A 10,440-nucleotide genomic window follows, 5' to 3' on the forward strand; every position below is an offset into this window, starting at 1 on the left:
CCCATTTTTTTCTCATTTCCGCTTCTATCCCTATCTATTCTATCTATCCCTTTTCTAAACTCTATTTTCCCCATCTCCCCAGTCCCCCCCATTTTTGTTTCTTATGAAAATGATATTAGGTTACATTTTGTTTCTCTCCTTTATCTCTTAGATTTCAGACAAACCTTCGTAGATGGCGAAGAGAACTGAAACTGAAAGCTATAAAAAATGGCGACCAAAAATGTAAAAAAAGCTAATCTCTTGGATCATCACTCCCTCAAACACCTACTTGATGAATCTGTTTCTGAGGTAGAAAAGTAAGAGATATGTGGAACCAACGAGAAATGGCAGAACTCGTAGATAGGTCGGCAATGCTAGTCCATGTAGTACCCATTTGAAATCGATTTTGCATCTTTTCGTACTTCCGATGCCATTGATAAACAAGCAGCGAGAGTCATAGTCGATGCTTTGAGAAGATTCCAACGATGATTGAAAAAATAAATTGAAGAAAGAATAGAGAGATCGGTAGAGATATGAAGGATTTGAATCTGTTTCTGAGATAATTCAATCTGCAAATTCATTCCCCCTTTTTTAGATCTTTTTCGCGTCAATTTTAATCTAGGTTTGAGCTTTTTCCTTGCAGATTGTCACCAGCCGTAATGAAGGATTTGAATATGTTTCTGAGGTAATATGAAGGATTTGAATCTGTTTCTGAGGTCAGCTATTTGGCTACATTTTAGTGTTTCTGAATATAAACCAGCTAAAAATACCACAAAGTTCTAAGAGTTTTGGTAATGTGATACATTTTTTTTTTCGTCATTCATCTGTACTTCTTAGGGGAGAGAGGACTAATAGAGCATTAGAGATTTGGAGAAAGACTTTATTGATGTTTGATTCATTGTTAGTTCATGTGTCTCTGGAAAGTGTCAAGCTGAAGAAAAAGAAGAAACACAAGAGAACAGAAAAGCCCAGGTTGGTAATTCTTTTGACATTTTTTTCCAGCACCATTTGTTACATATGTGTGCCATATTCAGATATTCCAATCCTGCAGATGGTAGCAAAACTGCATGGAATACTGAGACCATTTCTACTTCGGAGAATGAAATCTAATGTCGAGCTAATGCTCCCTCGGAAGAAAGAAATCATAATATATTGGTTATGATTGAAGGTAGCACTGTTTTTAATCTAATTGTTATAGATAGATTCTATAACCTGTGCATCAAATTCCTCTTGTTTTCAATAAATATTATTTATATATTTAGATATATATCTCTCGCCCAAATCCCATCCCCCATCGCCCAAATCACTAGCTTTCGCTCATAAAGTCCATCCGTCTCTCTCTCAGCTCTCGCTTTCCACTCATACCTCCACTCTCGTTACTCTCGCTCTTGCTCATACCTCCATCTTGCTCTCCACATAAAGTCCCTCCGCCTGCCCCAGCCTGCCGCGCCGACCCATTTGCCACCTAAGAGGAAGACTGATCGCTATTAAATCTAGCGCCCCCCTCCGAGTAAAAGGTTGTTTTTGTCTTTTTTTTATTTTTTTTGATTTTTTTCCTTTTGATCCTTGTTAACAAGAATTATTGGTACAGGAAGTTCCACTTTGGGAAAATTGATAGTCTTCGACATGCCATTATTGTCTCTCTGTTTCAAGGTATGCCCAGTTTTAATATTGATACTAGAAACCTTCTCGTTGCTTTGGATTTCCATACTGAAACTAGTCCTTATGTTCTTGTAGGTTAGTTTTTATGCCTAGTAATCCTCGTACAATCAAAGTGTGTGAAGTGTGTCAAGAGAGAGCTTGGGCATGACACCGGATAAGGTTATTTACTTGGCTAAACCTGTTTCACTATAATCAGATTATGCATTCATTCTGTTGAATGAGATTACTTTTGTAATTCTGACAGAAGCTGGTATCCTTGTTATTGTAATTATACTGTTAACAATATAAGTTGGCACTTCTGTTTTCTGTATTCTTGTTACATCTACTCGGACGTTTCAATGTGCCGTGACAGATTGAAGTTCAATGTAACATTGTGGCCTTTTATATGATTATATAAATGTTGGTTTGGTTTATAATATTAATATTTTCTCTTGGATCAGAACGGTCTGCCTGAGGTTAAAGTCTTAATCTCTAGGCACAAATTATTGTTAGTAAGTTATAATTCTAAATCTTTCCAATTCCTTCTGTAAGTTGCTGGATGAGCTGAAGAAGAAGAATCCCGATAATAAAGTCCATTTCAACAACGTATATTACATCTCTTAATCTCTCAAACCCTCCCCAAATTTGTAGACAAATAAATTTGGGTTTGCCCTTACACAGAAGATTTGTTGCCCTTGTAAAATCATAAATCTTGTATTAACTTATAATTTGTGTTTTCAAGACTTGAATTATTGTACGCCTTTTAATTATAATTTATAGCAGAAATTTGTAGATTAAATGTATAGATTTACAATCCATACATGAATAATGTCCATAGCCATAGTGTTCGATGATGATGTTATGTTATACTTTTTTACCGAAAAAATGGATTTGGCAAGGGAACTTTAAAAAATGGACAATAATTAATAAAACGGACAGATTTGGGCTTCAATGTCGGTTAAGAATTCAAAAAAAAAAAAAAAAGGCTTTAATGTCGGTTGCAACCGACAAGCTTAATCACTAAAGACCTTTAATGTGCCACCAACTGTGCTGATCTTCTCTTCAGGAGATTCAAAGAAGTCTGCCACATCCAAATATGTTATATGAGATGGGTCAAATATGTCATTATCCTAGTATGCAAAATTTTCCTTCACATTTTTCTCTTTTTCCTTCAGGGAGGCTTGATAGAGGTCAACTAAGTGTTTTGACGTATGACATGTATATGACCAATGCCCAATCATTCCACATCAGAAGAATTTATTTTCAACAATCTTTGAAATTTTATGTTGTGGAGTTTTTCCTTTGTGATCATCATTTTGTGTGGTTCTTTTGAAATTTAAATGATTAGAACGACCACCACAAAAATAAAAATTATTTCTTCCTCTGTCACAATCACGACCTCGACCGCGACCATGACCTCGACCACGATTATTATTAAAATTCACTTCAGGGAATGGTGTTGTTATGGTTGATCGAGATTCATGATTTTTCATCAATAACTCGTTATTTTTTTCGGCCATGAGAAGTCATGAAATTAATTCATAATACTATTTAAAACCTCTCTCGATATTGCTGCTGCAAGAGCATATTCGAGACATGAAATATAGAAAATCTCTTCTCTAACATATCAACATCAGTAATTTTCTTTTCACATAACCACAATTTTGAACTGATTTTAAATAATGCGAAGTTGTAATCACTTACTGATTTGAAATCTTGTAGCCTCAAGTGCATCCACTCATAATGAACTTTAGGAAGAATGACTGTTTTTTTATGATCATACCTCTCTTTTAAATTTTTTCACAAGACATGGGGTTCTTTTATTGTAAGAGACTCCAGTTTCAATCTCTCGTGGAGATGATAACAAAGAAAAATAATAGCCTTTGCTTTGTCCTAACTGGATGTTGTATTTTCTTCTTTAATTGTTTCTCACAAGTTCATAGTATCCAAGTGAATTTCGGCATCGAGCACCCATGACAAATAATTATTGTCATTAATGTCAAGGGCTGTGAATTCTAATTTTGTAAGGTTTGTCATGGCAACACTATCACAAAATATTATATTTATATTAGAAATTTAATATGTACTAAATATCCAAAATAACATTTAATTTATTATTATAATGAATAGAGAAAAACCGACATACTTTTAAGACCTACTTTTAGCGGAGAAAACAACAGGAGCTCGTGTTGATAACGTGTTATGAAAATTGAAGAGTACAATGAGAATATGTATATGAAAAATATAATATAATAAATATTTTTATATAATAATAATAAATAAATAAAAACTAAAGTTATAAAATAAAATAACTAAAACATAAAATAACCAAAATCATGAAATTGGAAAATATGGAAATTGGTGGAAGTGGAATTTGGCAAATAGGATGTGGTCTTACATGTACACCAAACATAAATAACTAACACATGGCCTTTCACACAATAAGCAATGAATATCTATTTTTTATTATAATATTCATAATAAAAAAAGAGTTATTTAAAGATTTAAAGAAAACAAATCTAACCCAGCGCTTTTAAAAAATAAATATTTTTGAGTAATTCTCTAAAGAATAACTAATTTGACTAAAATACAAAACTGTTTTAACAAGAAAATAACTTTAAATATGAAATAATCTGAACTATAAATTACACCATTGATAATTTGAGAAAATGATCTGAGCACCATTTAATAAACACCATTTTCACACAATTTTTATCCTTTACTACTCAAAATATAAGTTAAACCATAAATAAAGTTTGAATTTAATTGGACAATTAAGTGATGCAATGCAAATCAAAATAAAAAATGAACTAAAATCTTTTAGAAATCCATATATCTACCAAAATGATCTTCTCATATCCATCTATGAAATGGGCAAAAAAAATTTCCAGCAACCACAAAATCCATCTTTTGCTTTTTCTATCATTGAATTTTATTGTCAAGTCCCAATCTTGGCCACTTCTCACCTATCCTATTCCTAATTACAATCAATTCTGCATATGAATTTTAATTTTCAAGCAAGTTTCATAGTTGATTTTGTGAGATGAATCAAATGCATTAGGTTTGATCCCAACAAAATCTAGTATACTAGTACCAACTCCTTCAATTCATTATTTGACACGTGATTAAATGATTTATTAATTTATTATTTATTTATTTCGTGGACTCTACATAATTAATTCTTAAATGCTACTATTGTAACAAACAACTATGGAGGAAGTATAGAAAAATTTTCCATACTAATGTAGTATTAGAAATTTTCTCGGTTTGATTGTGAGATGATTAGGAGGGAAAGAAGAGAGATGACTTACAATAGGAAGAGAGAGATGAGAGATAAAAAGTATATATTTTTAAAAATTTAAAATTATTTTAAAATAATAAAGAAAATACTTAAATAATGGAATAAGGACCTCTTAAACCTATTTAGCAAAATTGAATGATTAATTAAATTGACCAAATCAAAAACTTTATTAAGGGATGTTTATTTCGAGCATTGGGCTTGGGATGGGTTAGGCATCCTAAGCCCAACCTTTAGTTGGGATTGCCCTCTTTCTTTGAGTTTGAATAGTAAATACTACTCAAATCTACGTGGTATAGTTCTCTTTTCTAATTTAATTTTAGAAGTTTTAAATTTTGCCCACCTCCGACGACTATTGTCGGCCAACTTCAACTACTACTTTTGACTACTGCCTCCGACTATCTCCGATACCACTTCTAGCGACCCTGTCGGTGAACTTTCGATCATCGACTCTGGCCAAACTTCGGTCGTTTTCGGCTAACTTCAACCTCCACTTCCAATGACCACCACAACCACCTCCAACAACCCTGTCGGCGAACTTCTGGTCATCTACTTCAGCTAAACTTTGATCACCATCTGTCAACTTTGGAATATATTAATAAAAACATTTTTAGTATATAACAAACTAAACAAAATTGTATATAAAATTATTTCTAAGAAAGAGTTGCCAAACACCTTGTGTATTTTTATTTTAAAGAGTTATTTTTAATCAAAAGTGTTTAAATAAAAATGAAATTTTGAAAAACAATTTCTCTAAGTGATTCCAAACAGGCCTTTAATTTAATTACAATAATATATGTTAAAATACACTTTCTCTTTTTTCTATTTTTTTCATTCGAAGTTTTTCTTTTTAATTATTATTATTTATTGGATTATCTTTTTTTAATTCTCTTTCTTCCTTTTTTTTGTTTACATATTTTCTTTATTTTAGGAGATTTCATTTATTTTCGTCAATTTCTCCTAGTCGTAAATCGATCACTACAGAAACATCTCTAATATGCTTCTTTTTGAATTATTGTTGATGTTATTAAGGATATTTTCGAAAATAGAAAAATAAGGGAAACTATTTATACAAAATAGCAAAACTTAATCTTCTTTAATAGAGACTCATAGAAATCTATAAGTGTCTATCAGTGATAGAAATTGATAGAACTCTATCACTGATAATATGTGATAAATGCTGACAAAAGTCTCCCAGTGTTTTTTTTTTTTTTTTGTTATTTCTGCAAATAGTTTGACACTTTTTCTATTTGTGAAATTTTTTCTTATTTTTCTTATTTAATATATATAGACACATTTTTAATAAAAATTGAATGGTAAAGAGGGCTAAATAGTGAATTGAACTAGATTTCTGTATAAAATAATAGCCCATTAGACTACAATTGTATAATTAAATATATTTATTTAAGCTATATGTGTAGAAAACCCTAATTTGAATTAGTAAAAGTGAAAAAAAATCTATATAACATTCTATTTCAAAACCTAATAAAATAAAATTATCAAGTTATTAAAATAATAAATTAAATAAAATTATAATTTTAGTCAAATCTTTATTTCGAAATTCAAAAAAAAATCTTCCAAATTTTGTATATTATTTTAAACTTAATTATATTAAAATAATAAAAACGACAAATTTAAACTAATCTAAAATTATATTAGTTGGAGAGGTTGAATTAGTTGGAGAGGTGAGGAAGTCGGTGAAATGGCGCCAAGGGGCAGCCATGATGTGGAATTGGCCGGTCGTAGTAGACGAGAGCGCCATAGTAGTTTTTTTTTTTNTCAAATAAATTTTTATTTATATTTTTAATTAGAAAAATAGAAATAGTTACAAAAACATATTCTTGTTTCTAGATCTCAAGAAACATGAACGTTATCAAACGATCCTAACTTGAACAATTTCGGTTAGAGCAAAAACATAATTGAAAACCTTTAATATAAAATTTAGAATTTTAAAATATTAAGGACCAGATTGGGAATTAAGTAAACTATTGAGCATTTTGTATAATTAACCTAACGTTTTTAAGGTAATGCTCAATTAATCCTTGATGATTTTAATCTCAATTTTACTCCCAAGTAATGAAAATGCTTAATTAGTTTAATAATTTATAGGATTAGTTTGTAAATTATTGACAAACTTTGTAAAATTTAGACAACCATTAATTTACTTGCAAAAGATGCTATTGGTAAATATTTGTGTGTGTTGAGGATTAGACAATCATGCATTTTCACAATTTTTTTTTTATTTCACTAATAGAATTTATTTATATTTTTTTTCCTTTTAAAACATGCATGGTATGTTTCCATCAGCATTACACAAGCAAGATCTAAAATAAAGAAAGAATAATTAAAAAAAAAAAAAGAAAGAAACAATGGTACAAAATATGTTATTACATTATTTATTTAATAAAATATAAAGCTATACAGAAAATAGAGAAAAAATGATAATATTTAAATATGAAATAATAACGAAAGGATAATTAATGAAAAGAAGATAAGAATAAAAGGACAAAAAGAAACCGGGAGAAAAAGAAATAATGGAAGAAAGAGAGATATTAGGACAAAAATCCTCCATGTATATCCTCATATCCTATATAATCTCAATGTTTGGAGGTTCATTATCTTATCTCACCGATTTTAATTATTTATGGGTCCATTTTCGGAATATGTTTTATATCTTACCGTCCTTTTCCTTTCGTGTATCGTATATCAATGCTCGATTATACTCGATCAGAACTTCTCATACATCTCTTCAGACATCAGAACTCTCCAAACATCAAAACTCCCCACATCCTAAAAAAAAACTATCATCTCGAAAACTTTGTTTCGATGCAAAACCTTTCCATTTCGCCAACACATGTTTTTTCAATGCTTTTTTTTTATTCACACAAGATCATCGTGGAAACTAAGTGCAAATTAGATATACGTTAGCAAAAATGGACATCTGTCGATGCAATTTGCATGCATTCCGAAAAAAATTTCTCCGAAAGTCGTGGTTGGATTGATAAAAGTTGGATTCTACATCTATATAATAATAACTTTTCTCTTGCTCAATCCATATATAATTCTATTTGCATTGTATCTGAATAGATGCTAAAAGTAGAAAGTATCAAGACCTGTAGATGATTTATATAGTCTTTGTTTTTCTAATATTTTTTTTTGTTGAGAACATGTGTGGAGGAAGATAGCTAATCCAATTGAGCTATATTTAGATTAGTCATTTAAACCTTGTTATACAACACATATTTACATCTATTTTATGATAAAAAAAAATTGCAATATGTCTTAACAAAATATAATTCTCACTTTTATTAATTTCTAAAGTAGCATTCACTAATTTATTTAAAATTATTACAATTTAGACCAAAAAGTAAAAACTTTAAAATTATTACAAATACTTCAACTGACAACACTATGTCCAAATGAACATATAAGTATATAGCATCATTAAACCATGTCGATAAAAAAGTACTACCAAAACATTAAAATCCTTTACATTTTCTTTTATTCCTGACATATGAAATTTGACCTAAAAAAAACTAGAAACTTGTAATTTTCTTCATCTTTCTTTCGCTTCTTTCAAGTCCATCTCTTTGTAACTTTGACCTTGAATCCATGCTTCATGTGAAGAATAATGGAAGCATTTGGAACAACCTTATGCCCTGCTTGTTGAATAATATTATAGTTATGAATAATGGCAGCTGCAACTATTTTCAACTCAGTGAAAGCCACTTGTTTCCCAAGGCAAGTTCTTGGCCCAGCATTGAAGGCCAAAAATTTGTAAGATGGGACATGTTTGATTCTTCCATTTTCGGAAATCCATCTCTCCGGCTTAAACTCCATAGAATCTTTTCCCCACACATCACTCATTCTTCCCAATGCATATAAAGAAATCAAAATCTTCGTTTTGGGATTTATATGGTGACCAGTTGGAAGGATATCATGTTGTACTGACACCTTGTGTTGGAGTGGGACGGGAGGATATAGTCTAAGAGCTTCACACAGACTTCCGTGGAAGTAAACTAACTTGTCCACCTCTTCAATCGAAAATATCCGCAATTGATCACGAACTTCGTTCGTTGGAATCGTTGTTTTAAGCTCTTCTCTGATATTCGCTACGACAATTGGATTATTTGAAAGACAAAAGAAAAACCAAGAGAGAGCCGAACTTAGGGTATCTCTTCCTGCAATCATGAAATTTAAAACAGTGTCTCTCAAGAATTCGTCATCGTTTTTTGTATTTGTAATATATGATGTGATCAAATCAACTCCTATTCCTTGCTCATCGGCCTCTTCTTTCATTTGATTTTTCATGCTTTTCCTTTTGGAGGCTATCAATTTAGCGATAGTTTCATCTATGATTTCCCAAGCTTGTTTCAGCCTCTTAGGTTGTCCAATTTGGAGTTTCTTATGAAATTCCCATATTTTTTTAGGGAAAACATGTCGAAGAAAAATCACTTCCTCTACATCATCCATGGCCTTGGAAAAAGGAACTTCAGGGAGTTGAAGAGATAAACTATTGAGGTCGAAGCCAGTGACCAACATACAAGTTGAATCAAAAGAGAATCTCTGAAACAAATCTTGCAAATCCAACACCGAACCATTTTCACAAACACTTTCAAGAATCGGAACAAGCCCTTCCTTCACTTTCTTCAATGTAATTTTCTCCAAGAATTGGAGAAAATTCTCATCATGGACCAAAGAATGAGCAGTTTTGCGTTGATTTTTCCAAACATCTGAATCAGAATTGAAAATCCCATCTCCCAAAACTTCAAAAATGTACTTGAAATCAGGGCCTTTTGGATAACGCTCGAAATTGGAACTCAAAATGTGGTGGATATTTGAAGGGTCAACAGTGAAAAGAAAGTCCATACCTGAAAACCAAACGCCTTTGAAGAAGAAAGTGGAACCAGCTGCTTGCAAGACTTCAGTAACACGATCATGAGCTCTGTTGATATGAGCAACAACAGTAGGCGTCATACCAACGATTGGCCAATTCCAAGGAACGACTCCATGGAAATTCCACCTCGAAATACGAGAGAAAATGATGAAAAGAAAGGGTATAAATAATGCAAAAAGGATGGCTGAAAAGTCGATGGAAGCCATTGGATCTCTGCAACTCAATCAACTTGGTTTGTATTATTATGAGTGAATATATAGTATTATAATGGAACACTACCTTTTCAATCTCCACCATTCGTACGTTATATATATAAATTTTGATAAACTTGATTTTTTTATCACATATTAAAAGGAAAAAAAGGGGGGGAATTTTGTAATATTAGATATGAAATTTAAAATTTCCATAAAAAATAGATTATAAGGGAGTGTTTGAATGAATCATTATTAGTCTAATGAGTTATAATAATAGGTCCGTTATATTAGCCAATGTTTATAGTGTTTATGTAGGAAATAGTAAACACGATAATAGAGAGGGGATGAGTAACAAATATTAAATTCTATTATAACAAATAGTAAACACTCAAATAAAGAGAAATTCGAAATAGTGATACTGTGGATTATAG

At 31.1% G+C, this 10,440-nt stretch overlaps 1 protein-coding gene across 2 annotated transcripts; it reads right to left on the reverse strand.

The window, feature by feature from the left end:
* Positions 1–8,221: 8,221 nt before the first annotated feature.
* Positions 8,222–10,091, reverse strand: LOC120073828 (alkane hydroxylase MAH1-like). 2 transcript variants are annotated; one of them, XM_039026693.1, is made up of 2 exons: positions 9,790–10,091; positions 8,222–9,684 (listed from the first exon to the last, which is right to left on the reverse strand). In XM_039026693.1, exons 1-2 carry the CDS (start codon positions 10,019–10,021, stop codon positions 8,495–8,497), a joined length of 1,422 nt encoding a protein of 473 aa, XP_038882621.1. In that variant the 5' UTR covers positions 10,022–10,091; the 3' UTR covers positions 8,222–8,494. The 2 variants fall into 2 exon arrangements, with proteins under 2 accessions (XP_038882621.1, XP_038882620.1); XM_039026692.1 differs by having other exon boundaries at positions 8,222–10,091.
* Between the last annotated feature and the right edge of the window lie 349 nt (positions 10,092–10,440).

The sequence above is a fragment of the Benincasa hispida genome, chromosome 3, assembly GCF_009727055.1.
Source record: "Benincasa hispida cultivar B227 chromosome 3, ASM972705v1, whole genome shotgun sequence".
NCBI classification, from domain to species: Eukaryota; Viridiplantae; Streptophyta; class Magnoliopsida; order Cucurbitales; family Cucurbitaceae; genus Benincasa; species Benincasa hispida.

Bases quoted from the DNA above. Each gene is read 5' to 3' on its own strand.
- LOC120073828 (XM_039026692.1), bottom strand. From the start codon at position 10,021: ATGGCTTCCATCGACTTTTCAGCCATCCTTTTTGCATTATTTATACCC.